The sequence below is a fragment of the Oncorhynchus kisutch genome, linkage group LG14 (assembly GCF_002021735.2).
Source record: "Oncorhynchus kisutch isolate 150728-3 linkage group LG14, Okis_V2, whole genome shotgun sequence".
Lineage (NCBI taxonomy): Eukaryota > Metazoa > Chordata > Actinopteri > Salmoniformes > Salmonidae > Oncorhynchus > Oncorhynchus kisutch.
In genome coordinates this window covers 44,932,435-44,952,809 of record NC_034187.2, presented here as the reverse complement: position 1 = coordinate 44,952,809, position 20,375 = coordinate 44,932,435, and the positions used below count along the sequence as shown (strand labels likewise).

Genomic DNA, 20,375 nt, shown 5'->3' with positions numbered 1-20,375 from the left:
ATTGGTGGAGTGCTGCAGAGATGGTTGTCTTTCTGGAAGTTTCTCCCATCTCCACAGAGAAACTCTGGAGCTCTGTCAAAGTGACCATCGGGTTCTTGTTCACCTCCCTGACCAAGGCCCTTCTCAGTTTGGCCAGGCTGCCAGTTCTAGGAAGAGTCTTGGTGGTTCCAAACTTCTTTAATTTAAGAAGGATGGAGGGAGGCCACTGTGTTCTTGGGGACCTTCAATGCTGCAGACATTTTTTGGTACCCTTCCCCAGATCTGTTCTTCGACACAATCCTGTCTCGGAGCTCTACGGACAATTCCTTTGACCTCATGGCTTGGTTTTTGCTCTGACATGCACTGTCAACTGCGGGACCTTAAATTGACAGGTGTGTGCCTTTCATGTCCAATCAATTGAATTTACCAAAGGTGGACTCCAATCAAGTTGTCGTGTCACGTATACTCCCTCTCTGGCCTCTATGTCATCAGGCTGCTGATTTATCCCGCACGCCTGTCACCTGTCACTTGGACTCCATCACCTCCTTGATTATCTTCCCTTTATCTGTCACTCCCCTTGGTTCTTTCCTCAGGTGTTATTAACTCTGTTTCATGTTGGTGTGCTGTTTGTGTTTCATGTTTATTGTTTTGTTTATTTATTAAAACTCTCTGTACTTGCTTCCCGACTCTCAGTGCACTCGTTACATGTCGAAACATCTCAAGGTTGATCAATGGAAACAGGATGCACCTGAGCTCAATTTTGAGTCTCATAGCAAAGGGTCTGAATAAATTTGCAAACATTTCTAAAAACCTGTTTTCACTTTGTCATTATGGGGTATTGTGTGTAAATTGATGAGGAAATATTTTTAGTTAATCAATTTTAGAATAAGGCTGTAACGTAACAAAATGTGGAAAAAGCCAAGGGGTCTGAATACTTTTAAAATGCACTGTATATGGAAAAAATACACCAATCAATTGGTCGAAAGAACAACTTTTGGTCAACCAAGATGTTTTTTAGTCGGGGACAGCCCCCAATGCTCACTCAGCTGTGCCTCACCTGTAATACTAAAATGATCTATTACCAGTGTGATCAAATACCACATTTATATATATAATTTCAAAATGGTCTAAGAACAACATTGGCAGGGCAACTCAAGGATAGCCAGTATGCAGTGATGATATATTGGGCCTATAGCCTACTGCATAAACCTCATTGCTACAGAACTGTTTTTATTTGGTTGCATAGGCTTAAGTTTGTTTTAAGCAACTCTGAGCGTGAGATCTCGGCTTGCATTTTGACTCACAGAGGGATCTCTGCATAAACATAAGTTCTTTTCAATCACAGCTTTATGAGAGTTAGAACAAACAATATGATTTATTTTCTATTATTTTATGAGGCAAATAAAGCAATTATTATCCAGTCCTAAACGCAGTAGACTGCTTCTATCCAGCCTATGTCACTCCGGTAAGACAAAAAAAGAATGTGTATATCACGATAGGACAAAGCCCAACCCTACTAACCAGTGTGATATAAACGGGTACAATTGATTGAGATTCTCGTTGAAAACAACATTCCATGGTCATTTTGGTCATTGTAACTCAATCCAGGAAATTCATTTATATTTTGGATTCACTTTCTAAAGATGATTTGACAGGACGTACAATTGTTGAATGACAGTTAATTTCCTGAATCCACTGAGCAAAAGTGGTTCAAGGATCTCAGACCCCTGTTAGCCTTGGACTGGCCCTTCGACATGCTCCAATCTCCTCTGACTGTGTTTTAGTACTCCAACACTATGCACCTGGAATGACTAGCTGTGTTATTTTTATGGGTATTGTTGTGTGTGTGTGTGTGACACACACAAAAACACAGTACGTACCTATGCTGTCGTAAGCGAGGGCCAGTGACCCTCATGCCCCGTCATCATCTTTCCATTTGGTCACTTTCGTTGTGTCACGTCCGCAGGGGAGAATGCCATTGTGATCGTGGCTGGTGCCAACCTGCTACTGGGTGGCGAGGATCTGCGGCGGGCACTGCCAGCCTTAAGCCATGCCAAGGTAATGGTGTGCCAGCTGGAGATCAGCCCGGACACCTCCCTGCAGGCCCTGCGCCTGTCCCATGAGAACAACGGTCAGTCTGGACGTTTATCTATGTACTGTCTTCGTACTGTCTACCTCTGTCTACATCTTTCTGTCTGTTGGCCTGTCCCCATGAGAACAACGGTACGTCTGGGCGTCTCTGCTTTGTCTGTCTGTCTGTCTGTCCTGAAGCAACGCTCGACAATCTTTGTTCCAACCTAACCTAGTGAGTCATCAGGGAATTTATTTTAGATTCTGATTTATCTAAATAACTAAGCCCGCTTTACTGGCACAATCCTCTGTTCATTCATACATTATTGAAATTGACACTGTCACCATTATCTTATTTTCCCAGATTGTCTTTGTTGTTCAGAATAACATCCCTAGCTATATATTACAATGGGGTCTGAAATGATTGACACCATTGATAAAAATGAGCAAAAATGACTGCGTAAAATAAATCATAATATATATTGTTATGCTCAAAGAAATTATGAAATTATATTATGTTATACTAATACAATTGTTCAGAGAAAGATATTTTGTAGTAAACTTTTTATTTTTTTACTCAAAAAAGTAGGGCTAAAAATTGACAGCCTTTTTCCCCATGCCTTTCAATACCTCCGCTTACGAGGATAACGACACTGAGTCTTTTTCAAAAATATTTTATGAGCTGGAGAACACATTGGGAGGGATCTTAGACCATTCCTCCATACAGAATCCTTCCAGATCCCTTATATCCTTAGTCTGGGCATTTCCAAAGAGCTCTATTTTCATGCCATCTGACCAAAGTACCGGTTCCAATCCAAGTGCCAATGCCATTTCAAATCAAATTTGATTTGTCACATGTGCCAAATACAATGGTGGGAAAGGGCAGTGTTTGAATGAGATGGAGATTGCGTCATCAGTGGATCTGTTGGGGTGGAATAGAAATTGGAGTGGTTCTAGGGTTTCTGGCATGATGGTGTTTATGTATGCCATGACCAGCCTTTCAAAGCACTTCATGGCTACCGACGTGAGTGCTACAGGGTGGTAATCATTTAGGTAGGTTACCTTCGCTTTCTTGGCCACATGGAATTTGGTGGTCTGTTTGAAACATGTAGGTATTACAGACTCGGCCAGAGAGAGGTTGAAAATCGTCCGGTACAGCTGGTGCTCTCACGCATGCTTCAGTGTTGCTTGCCTCGAAGCGAGCATAAAATGCATTTAGCTCGTCTGGTAGGCTCGCATCACTGAGCAGCTCGCGGCTGGGTTTCCCTTTGTTGTCCGTAATAGTTTTCTAGCCCTGCCACATCTGACGAGCGTCAGAGCCGGTGTGGTAGGATTCAATCGTTGCCTGTTTGATGGTTCATCTGAGGGCATAGCGGGATGTTTTATAAGAGATCAGATTTGCCAAATGGAGGGCGAGGGAGATCTTTGTATGCGTCTTTGTGTGTGGAATAAAGGTGGCCTAGAGTTTTTTTCCCCCTCTGGTTGCACTTGTGACATGTTGGTAGAAATTAGGTCAAATTAATTTAAGTTTTCCTGTATTAAAGTCCCCGGCCACTAGGAGTGCTGTTTCTGGATAAGCATTTTCTTGTTTGCTTATGGCCTTATACATCTCATTGTGTGTGGTCTTAGTGCCAGCATCGGTTTGTGGTGGTAAATAGACGGCTACGAATAATATAGATGAGAACTCTCTTGGTAGATAGTGTGGTCTACAGCTTATCATGAGGTATTCTGCCTCAGGTGAGCAATACCTTGAGACTTCTTTAATATTAGACATCTCGCACCACAGTTATTTACGTAGCTACTCTGTCCTGCACGGAGAAGCCAGCCAGTTCTATATTATTCGTGTTGTTGTTCAGCCAATAATACCGAGGGTAGTAGGGGTTTACCTACTCGTCGTCAAATTCTTACAAGACACCCCGCCCTCCTCGCCTTTTTTCTCCATCTTTTCTTCATGCTGATGACGGGATTTGGACCTTGCCTCGACAAAGCAGTTCGTGTCGGACTCAAAATAGCACAGTTGGTTATGAGCCCTTAAAACGGCAGCCCTTTGTTGGTTGACATGTAAATAGAACTCTTTGGTCATGCCCACCAGTGGTTGGTTTGGCATCAAAATGAGAATGCATGAGCAGAAAAGAACCCCATACCTACTGTAAAATATGATGGTTGATCTTTGATGTTAAAGTGGCTATTTTGCTTTCACTGGTCCTGGCGTCCTTGTTAAGGTCAACGGCGTCATACACTTTACCCAGTACTAGGATATTTTTTGCCAAAAACCTGTCCACAAATGGATCTTCCAGCAAGATAATAACACCAAGCATACATGAAAATACACAAAGAAATGGTTAATTGGCCACAAAATCAACATTTTGCAACGGCCATCTGTCTCCAGAATTGAAACCCATTGAAAACCTGTGGTCCATAAGCACAGATGAAGAATACCAAGGATCTGGAAGGATTCTGTAGATCCTTCCAACTCATAAAACATTTTAGAAAAGGGTTCTGTGCCGTTATCCCCTGAATGTGAGGTATTGAAAACAGGGGTGTCAATAATTTCGACCCCTACCTTTTTAAAATTATTTTTGTATTACTTGTTAAACAAAATCTCTTTCTCTGAGCAATTGTATTAGTTTGAAATAATATAATTTCCCAAATATTTTGCGCATACAATATACTGTTGAAGTCGGAAGTTTACATACACTTAAGTTGAAGTCATTAAAACTAATTTTCCATCCACTCCACAAATTTCTTGTTAACAAACTATAGTTTTGCCAAGTCGGTGTTCATAAACTGAGCGGTGGTCCTCGGTAAATGCAGCTGCCACTGATTTCCCTGCAATATATTATCGCCCTCAAAACGTAAAAGGGGTGCGTTACCTCGCTGAGTCTGTATCAGTCTTTATCTGTGAGTGTGTGTTTCATAAGCTGGGTGTGTGCATGCATGTGACGTGTGTGTTTGTCAAGGTACAGTATACCACTTCATTAATAAACTTCCCCACCCAAAAGAATGGCAGCTCCAGGTAAATAAAGCACCACACCTCCAATGGGAAAAACTAGACCACGGAGCTCTATCATCATCATTAGCACCCCAGTCTATTATTGGACCGCATCGGTGTCTCACATCTGTGGAGATGAGACATACGGGGACATCCGGCTCTGGTGTCGGGGCCCTTTTATTAGTTACCACCATCCACTTCCAAAGCATGTCGTAATGGGCTCTCGCCCACCTCATTGCCCACAGATGGGCAATCTGGGCAACCCAGATGGCATCGCGCGCCATCTCTGACGTACCACCTCTGATATCATATACCCTGGCATGGATTATCAACTCCTTCTGCCAAGGCGCTAATAGGCATCACTGCGTGGAGAGATAAGAGACAATTTGATGTGATAGCAGCACAAGCAGATTACGTGAATGTCAGCCCCCGGAAGGGGTGTGGTGTCAATGGTTTGGCCCGGGGGCTAATGACGCGATTGGATCGTCAGGTGACGGAGCTCGCTGCTGCCCGGCCTACACAAATGACTCCTCGGGAGGTTTTCCTTAAGGATGAAAGAGAAACAGATTCTTAGAAATAACTCTCCAGGGTTGAGGTACTGTACTGTTGCTTTTTCATGCTGTACACTTGGTGTTATGTCACATAGTCACTGAAATAATGTTTTTTAAGATATTTGTTATCATATATTATATGGTAAATATGTATATTTACTTTATATATACTGAACAAAACTATAAACATGCAACAATTTCAACATTAATGTTCAAATAAAGAAATCAGTCAATTGAAATAAATAAATTAGGCCCTAATCTATGGATTTAACATGACTGGGCAGGGGCGCAGCCATGGGTGGGCCTGGGAGGGCATGGTCCCACCCACTAGGGAGGCAGGCCCAGCCAATCAGAATAAGTTTTCCCCCACAAAAGGGCTTTATTACAGACAGAAATGCTCAAACGATCCCGCAGGTGAAGAAGCTGGATGTGGATTATGGTAGAGAAGTTCAATTCTCTGGCAACAGCTCTGGCGAATATTCCTGCAGTCAGCATGTCAAGTGCATGCTCCCTTATCTGTAGCATTCTGTTGTGTGACAAAACTGCACATTTGTGACTTGTTTAAGGAAACTAGGCATATGTCGCGTGTCACTACTTCACAGGAGAGTAATTTGAACGTGAACTTTGTTTTAAAATCAAAACGCGTTTTTTTGGCAGAAATGCCTTATGGAACATGTGAACTTTCATGTGCCTTAATAACAAACTTGTACGGCATCTGTAAATACGAATAAAATTGTTAAATTACGAGCCTAGTTGGTTTAGCCAAGGACAAAGACAGGAACGTTCCCGCTAGCCACGATTGTCTGAGATAATGGATGGGCTGGATATGCCGAGAGATGAGTTTGGATTGGTCTGCTGTGTAGCACGCTTCTGTCTATAACATGAGCTGGTCAGTATGTGTAGGTAATCCTTTCTAATGTGGCTTTTTTGAAAGATGTGATGTAGTAGAACTGGAAAAGTGTTGCTCTCCACTTCTGGAGGACCATGTTTTGAAATCAGTGGAAGGCCCAGTGGAATTAGAGTATGATAGCTAAGGAGATGGAGAAAATTCTGCCATTTGATTGCAAATATGCAGGCTTTGGTATAAATCACCTGTCTCCGGATTACATCTTCAAGCTAAGGGCAACCATGGCATCCATGACAGAGAGGGAGAAGCGTTCATCCATGTATATGGGTAAGAGTCTAGCTAGCAAAATTTTCAGATATTACACATTTCTAATTTTGTCAAAGTAATTTTAATTTCAAGTTCGTGTACTGTTAGCTAGCTGGCTAACGTTAGCTGGCTTGCTCACTAGCTAACATTATGTGTATGATCTGTGTACTTTAGTAATATTATTCGTTTGTCAGAGCCATTTACACGTCTAATTATAGCCTAATGTTAGCTAGCTAGCTAACATTGAACCTGGTTGGTTAGCCACCTGCATATTTATGCAGGGTAGTAACGTTATGAGTTGGGATTATGGTTCATTGTTTTTCTAGCTAGCTAGCTACAAACAAAAGACTCCACTATGCAAGTCACCATTTCAATAGAATGTTCATGATGTCACTGTGACATCTGTTGATAGACGTAGCTGGTAAATTCGCTCTGGCTATCTACTCCGATTTCAGAGCACTCTTGTCTGAGTGTGCCAGAGCACAGAATAACTAACGAATTTACAAACGCTCAACACCCGTTGAATATGGCCAGTGTCAGTAAACGTTAAATTGTTGCCAGCAGCACAGTTTCAGTCTCTACTTTTATCCAATGTAAAAAAAACAAAAAAATTCAAATGTTGATACATAAGACCGAATCGAGCCGGTCCCTCACATATTAGAGTGGCCTTTTATTGTCACCAGCACAAGGTGCACCTGTGTAATGATCATGCTGTTTAATCAGCTTCTTGAAATGCCACATATGTCAGGTGGATAGATTATCTTGGCAAAGGAGAAATGATCAGGGATATAAACAAATGTGTGCACAAATTTGAGAGAAATAAGCTTTTTTGTGCATATGGAACATTTCTGGGATCTTTTATGAAACATGGCACCAACACTTTACATGTTTTTTCATACACTGAATTATTGATTTATTTTTTAGACTGTATCATTCTTCCCAACTAATGAATATGTTGTTTATTCTCCATCTCTTTCTTTCTATCCTTTCACTCTACCTCGTAAGCAAGGAGAGGGTAATTATCTGAACCTGTAAGTGGTAATGCATCCATCCAAAGCCCTCTTTCTCTCTCTCTCACTCCGTCTCTCTTTCTCTCTCACTTTCTCCATTTTCTGCCCCTCTTTCTTTTTGCTCTCTGTTCAAGAGGTAGCTTTTATATTTTCTCACCAGATGCAATTAGAGCCTCTTAAACACTCTCCAAACGCTCTCCGGTGACTCATCCATCTGTGTGTGTGTGTGTGTGTGTGTGTGAGACTGCCTGCCTCACCCTCTCCTGACCTTTTCCATATATCTCTCTCTCTTACTTTCTATCTCTCCTACTTGTTATTTCTCTCTTTCAGCCTCCTCCTCTCTTTACTTTTCTCCTTCTGCCTCTTCTAAACCCCTGCCTTTCTTTTTCTTTCTCGATCACTTTCTCCCTCCCTACATTTCTGTCTCTCATCCGGATAGTCCTCAAGAGAAAAACTCTGGTGTGTATGTGTGTGTGTGTTTGCGTGCGTGCGTGTGTGTGTGTGTGCGCATGCATGCGTACATAAACACACGCAAGTATATCGGAGGATGGCAATTATAAATGCAAGCAGCTCAGCCGACCTGACGAACCAAAAGACGTTGCGTCGAAAATGGGATCCTATTCCCTATATAGTGCACTACTTTTGACCAAGACCCATAGGTAATAGGCCATTTGGAATGCACCCCTAGACTCACAACACCTCCAGACATGACTCAGATGTTACCACATCTGCCATAACAGATGTGGCTCTAACCTACTCTCGCTCTACAGTACTGCACATCTACTACAGCTGTTCCCCACAACACCTGGAGGGAAAAATGGTAGTGAGCTGACTGATGACTATTAGCTAATGTCTGAGTATTTTAACACCTATGTCTGGCAGTTGCATATAGCTTTGGGTCGAGTCATTGTGTTATTATGGTTATGACAGACTGTGACGTTGGCACTGGACTGCACTTCAGGGTTCAATTCAGGAAGTAAAGTGAATTCAGGAAGTTAATTGAATTCGGTCAATTCGGGAAGTGAAATGTCAATGCCAATTTTCCTATTAGCTCTTCTATACACAATATTGGAATTGGAATTTTATTTTACTTCCTGATTTGATTTGTCTAGGTCCATTAATACCAGTATTTGTTACTATATTGACCTTGATTTGTGTGAATTAAAATAGAATTGACCCCAACCCTGCTTTACTGGCAAGTGCAGTGGCCACATGTTTGTATGTGCAGTTTCCTGCACTGTAGCTTATTCACCAGCATATCACTGGACTGGGATTGAACCATCCTTCCTGGTCACGTGGTCGATGTAAACATACACAGACATGTGGTGTCACCACAGATGGCAGATGGGCCTCAAGACAGGGTGGGGGTAAGAGGAAGCGGGTGATAGCGCTGTCCTTACACCTCAACTGGCTGCGCCTCTTTAGTTTACACTGCATTAGATACACAGAAACAGAAAAAGAGAGAGAGATAGACAAAGGAAGAGTGACATGAGAGAGTGGGAGGAATAGAGAACAAGTAGCCAGGGTACAGTATTTGAGAGAGAGATTCAGAGAGAGATGAAGTCTAGAAAGAGGAAATACAATAAAGAGAGAGGGGGCTAAAGACTGGCGGAGAGAATGAAGAAAAAGTGAGCTGAGAGAGTTTACAGAGAGAGGGATGAGGGTCAATTGAAACTAGCTGTGAAAGTGAAGAGGGGGCAGATATTGAGAGAGCGAGAGGAAAGAGAGGGGTTTATTTGAAATTGTATCATATCAGAAACCTCTTTTCTCTCTTGGAAAGTGGAAGGAAGGTGTGATCTGTATCATCGAAACAGAGGTTGTGTAAGCTGAGTTTGACGTGTTGTCTGCGTGTGTGTACGCGCGTGTGTGACGCACTGTTTCCACTTTTACTCGAAAGAGGCCCTAGCATCCACCTCAGAGCGCCAGGTGGCTAAAGCCCTGCGCATACCCACGCAGCTGCTCACTTACACACGCCCACACAATCACACACACACAAAACAGGGTTTTATTTCACAGATGCAGGAATACACAATGGCTTTAGCTTAAATAAAATCTGAGGTAAAATCAGTCACATACAGTTGAAGTCGGAAGTTTACATTAATTTAGGTTGGAGTCATTGAAACTCATTTTTCAACCACTCCACAAATTTCTTGATAACAAACAATAGTTTTGGTAAGTCGGTTAAGACATCTACTTTGTGCATGACACAAGTAATTTTTCCAACAATTGTTTACAGACAGATTATTTCACTTATAATTCACTGTATCACAATTCCAGTGGGTCAGAGGTTTACATACACTAAGTTGAGTGTGCCTTTAAACAGCTTGTAAGATTTCAGAAAATTATGTCATGGCTTTAGAAGCTTCTGATCGGCTAATTGACATAATTTGAGTCAATTGGAGGTGTACCTGTGGATGTATTTCAAGGCCTACGTTCAAACACTGTGCCTCTTTGCTTGACATCATGGGAAAATCAAAAGAAATCAGCCCTATATCGACATAACCTGAAAGGCCGCTCAGCAAGGAAGAGCCTACTGCTCCAAAACTGCCATAAAAAGCCGGACTATGGTTTGCAACTGCATATGGGGACAAAGATCGTACTTTTAGAAGAAATGTCCTCTGGTCTGATGAAACAAAAATATGACTGTTTGGCCATAATGGCCATCGTTATGTTTGGAGGAAAAGGGGGAGGCTTGCAAGCCAAAGAACACCATCCCAACCGTGAAGCACGGGGTGGCAGCATCATGTTGTGGGGGTGCTTTGCTGCAGGAGGGACTGGTACACTTCACAAAATAGATGGCATCATGAGGTAGGAAAATTATGTGGATTCATTGAAGCAAAATCTCAAGACATCAGTCAGGAAGTTAAAGCTTGGTCCCACATGGGTCTTCCAAATGGACAATGAACCCAAGAATACTTCCAAAGTTGTGGCAAAATGACTTAAGGACAACAAAGTCAAGGTATTGGAGTGGCCATCACAAAGCCCTGACCTCAATCCTATAGAAAATTTGTGGGCAGAATTTAAAAAGCATGTGCGAGCAAGGAGGCCTACAAACCTGACTCAGTTACACCAGCTCTGTCAGGAGGAATGGGCCAACATTCACCCAACTTATTGTGGGAAGCTTGTGGAAGGCTACCTGAAACATTTGACCCAAGTTAAACAATTTAAAGGCAATGCTACCAAATACTAATTGAGTGCATGTAAACTTCTGACCCACTGGGAATGTAATGAAATAAATAAAAGCTGAAATAAATCATTCTCTCTATTATTATTCTGACATGTCACATTCTTAAAATAAAGTGGTGATCCTAACTGACCTAAGACAAGAAATTTTTACTAGGATTAAATATCAGGAATTGGAAAAACTGAGTTTAAATGTATTTGGCTAAGGTGTATGTAAACTTCCGACTTCAACTGTATGTACATCCATACACACATACTTTTCATAGGGCTCATCCGTACATACACAGAATAGCATGATGTTTGATAAAAACATGCAGGGTTAAGCTTCATAAATATTCACTGTGTACGGAGAGATACAACACATACAGTGCCATGAACATTTTTTGCCACCTTTCTGATTTTCTCTATTTTTGCATATTTTAGACACTGAATGTTATCAGATCTTCAACCTAATACTAGATAAAGGGAACCTGAGTGAATAAATGGCACAACATATTGATACTTTTGTCCTGTATTTAATAAACAAAGTTATGCAAAACCCAATGCCCCTGTGTGAAAAATTAATTGCTCCCGAATGGTGCAGTGGTCTAAGGCACAGCATCTCAGTGCAAGAGGTATCCCTGGTTCAAATCCAGGCTGTATCACATCCGGCCGTCATTGGGAGTCCCATAAGGCGGCACACAATTGGCCCAGCGTCATCCGGGTTTGGCCGGGATAGGCCGTCATTTTAAATAAGCATTTGTTCTTAACTGACTTGCCTAGTTAAATAAGAGTTAAATATTTGTTTTAATTCAACACGCAATAACTGGTTGTGCCGCCTTCTAGCTGCAATGACTATACCCAAATTATTCCCGTAATTGCTGATCAGTCTCTCATATCCATTTGTGGGGTTTCGAGCATTTACAGCTCATTTCAGGTCCTACCACAACATCTCAGTCAGGTTTAGGTTATTCCAAAGCTTTAAATGTGTTGCTTTTCAGCATTCTGATGTAGACTTGCTGGTGTGTTTTGTATCATTGTCTTGCTGCATGATCCAGTTGCACTTCAGCTTCGTCTCACAGATGGAATGCAGTGTTTGGTTTCTCCCAGACATAACAGGTCCCATGTTGTCCAAAAAGGTAACATTTTGAATCATCTGTCCATAGAGATTCTTTCAGGGGTCTTGATGATCATCCAGGTGCTTCTATGTGCTTTGTTGGCAAACTTGAGTTATATTTTTGGACAACGTGTGTCCTGTTGTTTCTGGGAGAAACCAAACACTGCATTCCACAGTAAGAACCTCATACCAATGGTCAAGCATGTTCGCGGTAGTGTGATGGTTTGGGGATTCTTTGCTGCCGACTTGGACGACTTGCCATCATTGAAGGAACCATGAATTCTGCTCTGTATCAGAGCATTTAAAGGAGAGTGTCTGTCCACCTGGTCAGTTTATGTCATGGGAAAGAGCAGGTGTTTTGTACAGTTAGGAAATTTCCCTGCAGGAAATGCTTAACTTGTAGACTGGTTGTAAAAGGGAGTTTTTTTACTGGTTCTCTGACTAGATAACAGACTAAATGTGAAGTTCCCAAAAGTCATCAAAATAAGTCTTTACCAGGTTGTAATCTTGTTATCTGAAGTCTTTACAACCAGGAAACCAGTTTCCAATGACCAAATTATGTCATTCTGATTTTGTGTGGTAAGCTTTTTCTCTACCAACATATTTCCATAAGCACTAGCTTTCTCTCATCCCATTTCATCTCACTCAGTCAATTAAATTGTTCAGTTGTTCCAGCACTCTGTAGTGGAGTGGATTGCTCTCTGGTAGCATTTACCTGATATGTACTTTACCAATTAAGTGTGGTGAATTTAGATAGTTTCCTATGTCTTACAGTGAAGACCATTTTCAACCCAGCGCCAGCCATTCCAGACCTGGATCCTGAATTCTATAGAGCATCCGATGTGTTCTGCTGTAACGAATCAGAGGTGAGAAAGATAGACAATATGAAGCAACACACACACACACACCTAATATATTTCAGCACCTATGTGCCTGAGGCGCTGTAGCAAACACTGAAGCCTGCAGTTAAAAAAACAAGCCCCCCTTACTTCTTTGTTTCACAACCATTTGATTGTATTCTCAGGGTTACGGCCCTGTACATCAATAGCATAGCAGCTGCCTCAGAAGTAAGTAACCCCTTCTGGCTTGAATAGAAAAGATTATTCCCTCCCTCCCTCCATTTACGGTAAAGGGTGTTATGGATCCACCTTAGCCTCACACCTCCACTGTCAGAGATGACAGATGGGGATTGGGATTGATGGGAAACATAGTTAGAAACAACAACAGGGCAGATATGTTAAAAGAGTGAGCCAGATTCACTCCTGGGGTAACACAGAGGTGAGTTTGCCCAGAAATGTCTCTTAGAGACTTTGATGTGGTCGGGGGCAGGGGGGCTTTCCAGGTGGGGACTTGAAAGCGAGAGTTGAAGATGGAGCCGACCGTCTGTCTTTTTCTCTTGTAAGTTTGAGTGTAACACACACACACACTCATTGCTTTCACCCTCTCACCGCTGCTCATATTTCAGTCAAGGCAATGAAATGTTTCACCCCCCCAGAGCACGCAAATGCACCCAAACACACGGATCCTCTGGGCTTCTCCGATGAGTAAGAAGACAGACAGCTCTTTTTCTTATTTGGTAGCTGACCAGAACAGGGTGGCACCAGGGACTATGAGCACCGATAATATACTGTGGGTAGTTTCTTTTTCAACTGTCAAGGTATTGTTGGCTTGGAAGCTTTATGGAGGATGAATTGAAGGCCTCCGTTTGTGTTTGGTGTCCTGACCCCCCACAGAGAAGTGAGCTAGCTGAGATCATTATCTGGGCAGGTGTGGAGGGTTGACAGACAAGCTGGACACCCACTCCTCATCTTAAACCCGTACCTTTTTGTGTGTGTAGTCTCCCAGTGCCATGCAGAACCTAGAGGGGGGCTGAAGGATGTCATAGTGCAGGCACTATTTGATCCACAGCTCACATAGAATGTTGACGTGTTTATAGTGATGGGACTCCATTATGGACCTCACACTGACTAGCTGCTATATAAATCAAATTGTATTTGACACATGCTTGGTAAACAACAGGTGTAGACTAACAGTGAAATGGTTACTTACGGGCCCGTTTTAATTATTTTAAACAATGCAGAGATAGAATAATAGAAACACCAGTAATAGAGTTGCTGGATGGGTAGGGGAGAGTCAGGTAAGTCCGGCCAAAGGGTTTGTTGAGCCACCCCTTGTTTCTAAGAAATTATACACAAATGCGTCCCTATTCTTACCCGGTCCCTATGCTCAATTAACCCCATTCCCAGGACAAGTTGTGCCAAGAGAGCCCCTTTTTTGACAAGCTTTGTTTTAAAAATTGAAAAGCCCATAAATACAATTGTTTCCGGGAAAATTGTCCAAGAGAAGAAGAAAAATCCATTGCAAATTAATGCTTTTTATTCATTGATGGAAATACCAGTTGATGTGCTCCAACTCATAAGAGACTTCAGCTAAGTGTACTGGGCAAAATTGGTGATGATTGTGTTGATTATCCCTGTTTCCAGTGTTCCCGCGGAAAGGGGATTCGTTCTCCAAAACAGAGTAAAGACAGCCCCAAGATCGAGCCTTCTTGAGGACAAAAGTAACAAGGAGTAGCTTTTTTTTTGACTTCCCAACAGCAGCGACTCACTTTGAACAGGCTACGGTGCGCCGCACCTTATTGTGTTCTTCAGGCCCAGTCCTAGCGATTCTTCTGCCGCCCCTGTGTCCTGTATAGTATAAAGATTTGGAATGGATTGATAGACTAGAATAATGATGTGTATCATGTGCAATTGATGTATTTCCGTTGAGCTTATTCAGTAGCACTTGGAAACAAAACATTGTTGACAAGTTTTCACGTCAGAGTTACAATGTTACAATCACTAGGCAGCAAACTGCATATACAGTGGCAAGAAAAAGTATGTGAACCCTTTTGGAAATACCTGGATTTCTGCATAAATTGGTCATAACATTTGATCTGGTCATCTAAGTCACAACAATAGACAATCACAGTCTGCTTAAACTAATAACACACAAACAATTATACGTTTTCATGTCTTTATTGAACACACCGTGTAAACATTCACAGTGCAGGGGGGAAAAGTATGTGAACCCTTGGATTTAATAACTGGTTGACCCTCCTACGTTTTCCGTAGACCTGTACAATGGTCAGAAGGAATTTTGGACCATTCCTCTTTACAAAACCGTTTCAGTTTCAGCAATATTCGGACTGATGAATATCAAGGCTTTTAGAGATACTTTTGTAACCCTTTCCAGCTTTATGCAAGTCAACCATTCTTAATTTTAGATCTTCTGTGATCTATTTTGTCATGTCAGGTAATGCTTCTTGTGAATAGCAAACTCAAATTTTGTGCTCTAACCAAAATCTCCAATCTCGTCTCATTGATTGGACTGCAGGTTAGTTGACTCCTGACTCCAATTAGCTTTTGGAGAAGTCATTAGCCTAGGGGTTCACATACTTTTTCCAACCTACACTGTTAATGTTTAAATTATGTATCCAATATAGACAAGAAAAATACAATAATTTGTGTGTTATTAGTTTAAGCACACTATTGTTTGTCTATTGTTGTGAGATAGATGAAGATCAGTTCAAATTTGATGACCAATTTATGCAGAAATCCAGGTAATTCCAAAGGGTTCACATACTTTTTCTTGCCACTGTAGTAGGAAACAGAGTTGTTATCAACAAGCCACATATATTACACATGACGAGTCAACCCCAAGAAAATTCAAATTACAATAAACAACATTTATTAACATCATTCGGTATAACTGTAAAAAGTTTGATATCATTTGAGCTTTTGAAACAAGTGCTTTCATAAATGCCTCGTTTCACAGGAGCATCTTAAAATAAGCAATCTCTCAAGGAACCAGACTTAACAAATTTCATTTATTTACATATCGAATTTCATTATCCAACATCAGTTTTATAATTTCTTCATTTTGTGGCCGCCTCGAGTTTCCTCTTTCCACTGCTGTGGTGCTGAATCGCAGCAGGAGTGGGGCGGGGCTGCCCGGTCATGGCTAGAAGTGATCCAGACTTTTTTTTAGCAAACCCTTTTCCTAACCTTAACTAACTTCTCCTAACCTGTACGTTAATTATTCTAACCTGCTGCGTAAATTCTCCTAATCCGTTACGAAAAGTCAAATCTGTTGTTAATTTGACAAAAGCTGGATCCCGGCCCTGGGGTTCGTAGACAGCCATGTTTTGTTATTTATTAGGCCTAATTAAAATCTTCATGCCTAGGCTAAATTAAAGAGGCCTAGATTGTATTTGAAAACAGCAATGTTTTGTTATTTATGAATTAATTCACATTTTCATAGAAGTAGTGTATAGGACAGGTCGTTATACTAATATAAGTTGTGTTTTATTACTTTTTAGGCGACTTGTTATTCTAGGCTAAATATTTTTTCCTTTCTTTTAAATTATATTAATTTATGATTAATAGCAGGGATGAAGACACAACGGGCAATGTTTTGCTTTTCAATAAAACCTATCATGTTGGTATAAGAACAGTGTTCTAATTTATTTTATTACAACTTCACAGACTAATTTATATTTTGCACTTGTAACATCATTTTATGGGGATTTTTCTATGTTACTTTTATGTCAATTCAAGCTAGAGATATCAGCTGCGTCCTATCACATGCACCTGTGGAACGGTTGTTAAGACACTAACAGCTTACAGACGGTAGGCAATTAAGGTCACAGTTATGAAAATGTAGGATACTAAAGAGGCCTTTCTACTGACTCTGAAAAACACCAAAATAAAGATGCCCAGGGTCCCTGCTCATCTGCGTGAACGTTCCTTAGGTATGCTGCAAGGAGGCATGAGGACTGCAGATGTGGGACGCCTAAGACAGCGCTACAGGGAGACAGGATGGACAGCTGATCATCCTCGCAGTGGCAGACCACGTGTAACAACACCTGCACAGGATCGGTACATCCGAACATCACACCTCAGGTACAGGATGGCAACAACAACTGCCCTAGTTACACCAGGAACGCATAATCCCTCCATCAGTGCTCAGAATATCCTCAATAGGCTGAGAGAGGCTGGACTGAGGGCTTGTAGGCGTGTTGTAAGGCAGGTCGTCAACAGATATCACCGGAAACAACGTCGCCTATGGGCACAAACCCACCGTCGCTGGACCAGACAAAAAGTGCTCTTCACTGATGAGTCGCAGTTTTGTCTCACCAGGGGTGATGGTCGGATTCGTGTTTATCATCGAAGGAATGAGCAAGGCGTCCAGCCCAGCTTCATGGCAGGAGCCTTCCTCTTCGCCGGTGCCCAGTCCAGGCACAGCGTCCAGTCCAGCTCCAAGGCCGGAGCCTTTCTCTGCACCAAAGCCCAGTCCAGTGACGGCGTCCAGTCCTGCTCCATGGCCGGAGCCTTCTTCTGCGCCGATGCCCAGTCCAGGCACGGTGTCCAGTCCCGCTCCATGGCAGGAGCCTTCCTCTGCACCGGTGCCCGTTCCAGGCACGACGTCCAGTCCCGCTCCAAGGCCGGAGCCTTCCTCTGCGCCGGTGCCCTGTCCAGGCACGACGTCCAGTCCCGCTCCAAGGCCGGAGCCTTCCTCTGCGCCGGTGCCCGGTCCAGGCACGACGTCCAGCCCCGCTCCAAGCCCGGAGCCTTCCGGTGCCCAGTCCAGGCACTATGTCCAGTCCCGCTCCACGGCCGGAGCCCTCCTCTGCGCCGGGGTCCGGTCCAGGCACGACGTCCAGTCCCACTCCAAGACCAGAGCCTTCCTCGGCGCAGGTGCCCGGTCCAGGCACGGCGTCCAGTCCCGCTCCAAAACAGGAGCCTTCCTCTGCACCGGTGCCCGTTCCAGGCACGACGTCCAGTCCCGCTCCAAGGCCGGAGCCTTCCTCTGTGCCGGTGCCCTGTCCAGGCACGACGTCCAGTCCCGCTCCAAGGCCGGAGCCTTCCTCTGCGCCGGTGCCCGGTCCAGGCACGACGTCCAGCCCCGCTCCAAGACCGGAGCCTTCCTCTGCACCGGTGCCCGGTCCAGGCACTATGTCCAGTCCCGCTCCATGGCCGGAGCCCTCCTCTGCGCCGGGGCCCGGTCCAGGCACGACATCCAGTCCCACTCCAAGAACAGAGCCTTCCTCGGCGCCGGTGCCCGGTCCAGGCACGGCGTCCAGTCCCGCTCCAAGACAGGAGCCTTCCTCTGCACCGGTGCCCGTTCCAGGCACGACGTCCAGTCCCGCTCCATGGCAGGAGCCTTCCTCTGTGCCGATGTCCAGTCCAGGCACGGCGTCCAGTCCCACTCCATGGCCGGAGCCTTCCTCTGCGCCGGTGCCCGGTCCAGGCACGGCGTCCAGTCCTGCTCCATGGCAGGAGCCTTCCTCTGTGCCGATGTCCGGTCCAGGCACGACGTCCAGCCCCGCTCCAAGACCGGAGCCTTCCTCTGCACCGGTGCCCGGTCCAGGCACTATGTCCAGTCCCGCTCCACGGCCGGAGCCCTCCTCTGCGCCGGTGCCCGGTCCAGGCACGACGTCCAGTCCCACTCCAAGACCAGAGCCTTCCTCTGCGCCGGTGCCCGGTCCAGGCACGGCGTCCAGTCCCGCTCCATGGCCGGAGCCTTCCTCTGCGCCGGTGCCCAGTCCAGGCATGGCGGCTAACTCAGCTCCAAGGCCGGAGCCTCCTCTGCGCCGAGGCCCAGTCTGGGCACGGCCACCAACGCTAGATGCCCACCAGGACCCTCCCCTAGAGAGTCAGGTTTTGCGGCCGGAGTCCGCACCTTTGGGGGGGGGGGGGGGGGGGGGGCTGTGACGCCCTGACCATAGAGAGCCTTTTTATTCTCTATTTTGGTTAGGTCGGGGTGTGACTAGGGTGGGTAATCTAGGTTGTTTTATTTCTATGTTGGCCTGGTATGGTTCCCAATCTTGTTTTTGTGTTGTTGCCTGTGAACACTCCAGAATGTCACGTTTCGTTTATTCTTTATTGTTTTGTTGTGCGGTTCACTATTAATAAATATTTATACATTTAAATCAAATATTGAAATGATCCATGGTATGACGATCTTAAACAATTCCATATATTAGCTTACCCCCCCAATAGATGTAAAACTGAACTAATAGGGATTTATAAAGTGATTTTGTAAAGTGCCTCCATTATAAGAACTCAACTTACCCCTCACCAATGTCCTGCACCCTCCTGGGCGATGCACACCCACACACTCAACATACATAGATTTTCACTTTGAGGTGGGCCAGTAGTCTGAAGGTTGCTGGCTCAAATCCCAGACCACACAATTTCTAACACACCTCCCTGGTGGTCTCCACAGGCAGAGCTACTGACGGGGGTGGCCGTGGCGAGTATAGAGGATGCTGGCCGGGCCGGTGAGGAGCTGCTGAGGCGAGGCTGCAGCTCGGTCATCATCACCCTGGGCTCCCGGGGCTGCGTTGTGCTGTCGGCACATGAGCCCTCGTCCCCATCACACCACGTCCCCACCAAGCCGGTGACAACAGTGGATACCACGGTAAGAATATCCCTAGGGTCTTAATATCACAGTTTCTCAAGCCTGCATGTCAAAGTGTAGGCATATTGGCTATAGTTAAATGAGGGAGGCGTCAGAAAATGTAGCTAAACTTTAATGAGACTTATTAATACGAAACAAAAATATAAACGCAACATGTGAAGTGTTGGTCCCATGTTTCATGAGCTGAAATAAAAGATCCCAGACATTTTCCATATACACAAAAAGCTTTTCTCTAAAATGTTGTGCACAGGTTTTTTTAGTAAGCATTTCTCCTTTGCCAAAGTAATCCATTCACCTGACAGGTGTGGCATATCAAGAAGCTGATTAAACAGCATGATCATTACACAGGTGCTATAAAAGTCCACTCTAAAATGTGCAGTTTTCTCACAAAGAGTTCGGAGGACTCATGGCTTTTGACCTTCGCCTCTCCCGAGTCCATACGGGAGTTGCAGCAATGGGACAAGACTGTAACTAACAATTTGATACCACGAAATTGGGGAGAACAAGGGCTAAGAAAATACATATTCAATTTTTTGTTGTTTGTAGCCCCCCCCCCCCCCCCCCCTTTTCACTTCAAAGAGGAAGGCATCTGATCAGCCAACATCAGTGCAGCAGAAAGAGAACAAGCTGAGAATGAGTACCGTAAGTGTTTCCAAACTTTTGACTGGTACTGTGTAATATATACATTGCTGTTCAAAAGTTTTGGGTCACTTAGAAATGTCCTTGTTTTGGAAAGAAAAGCATTTTTTTGTCCATTAAAATAACATCAAATTAATCAGAAATACAGTTTGTTTCACAATAAAAAAAAATATGTAGCATCTTCAAAGTGGTAGGCATGTTGTGTAACTCAAATGATACAAACCCCCCAAAAATCCAT

General features: G+C 43.8%; 1 protein-coding gene across 2 annotated transcripts in view; it reads left to right on the top strand.

Annotated features, from left to right (window-relative positions):
* The window catches only part of rbks (ribokinase), a 78,649-nt gene that overhangs the window by 44,900 nt on the left and 13,374 nt on the right, over positions 1 to 20,375 (top strand). The window contains exons 6-8 of one of the 2 annotated variants that reach the window (XM_020500821.2): positions 1,946 to 2,110; positions 12,809 to 12,900; positions 19,304 to 19,498. In XM_020500821.2, coding sequence (XP_020356410.1) covers positions 1,946 to 2,110; positions 12,809 to 12,900; positions 19,304 to 19,498 — 452 coding nt within the window. The remainder of the gene's footprint in view (positions 1 to 1,945; positions 2,111 to 12,808; positions 12,901 to 19,303; positions 19,499 to 20,375) is intronic. The other variant, XM_020500822.2, reaches the window with a different exon arrangement.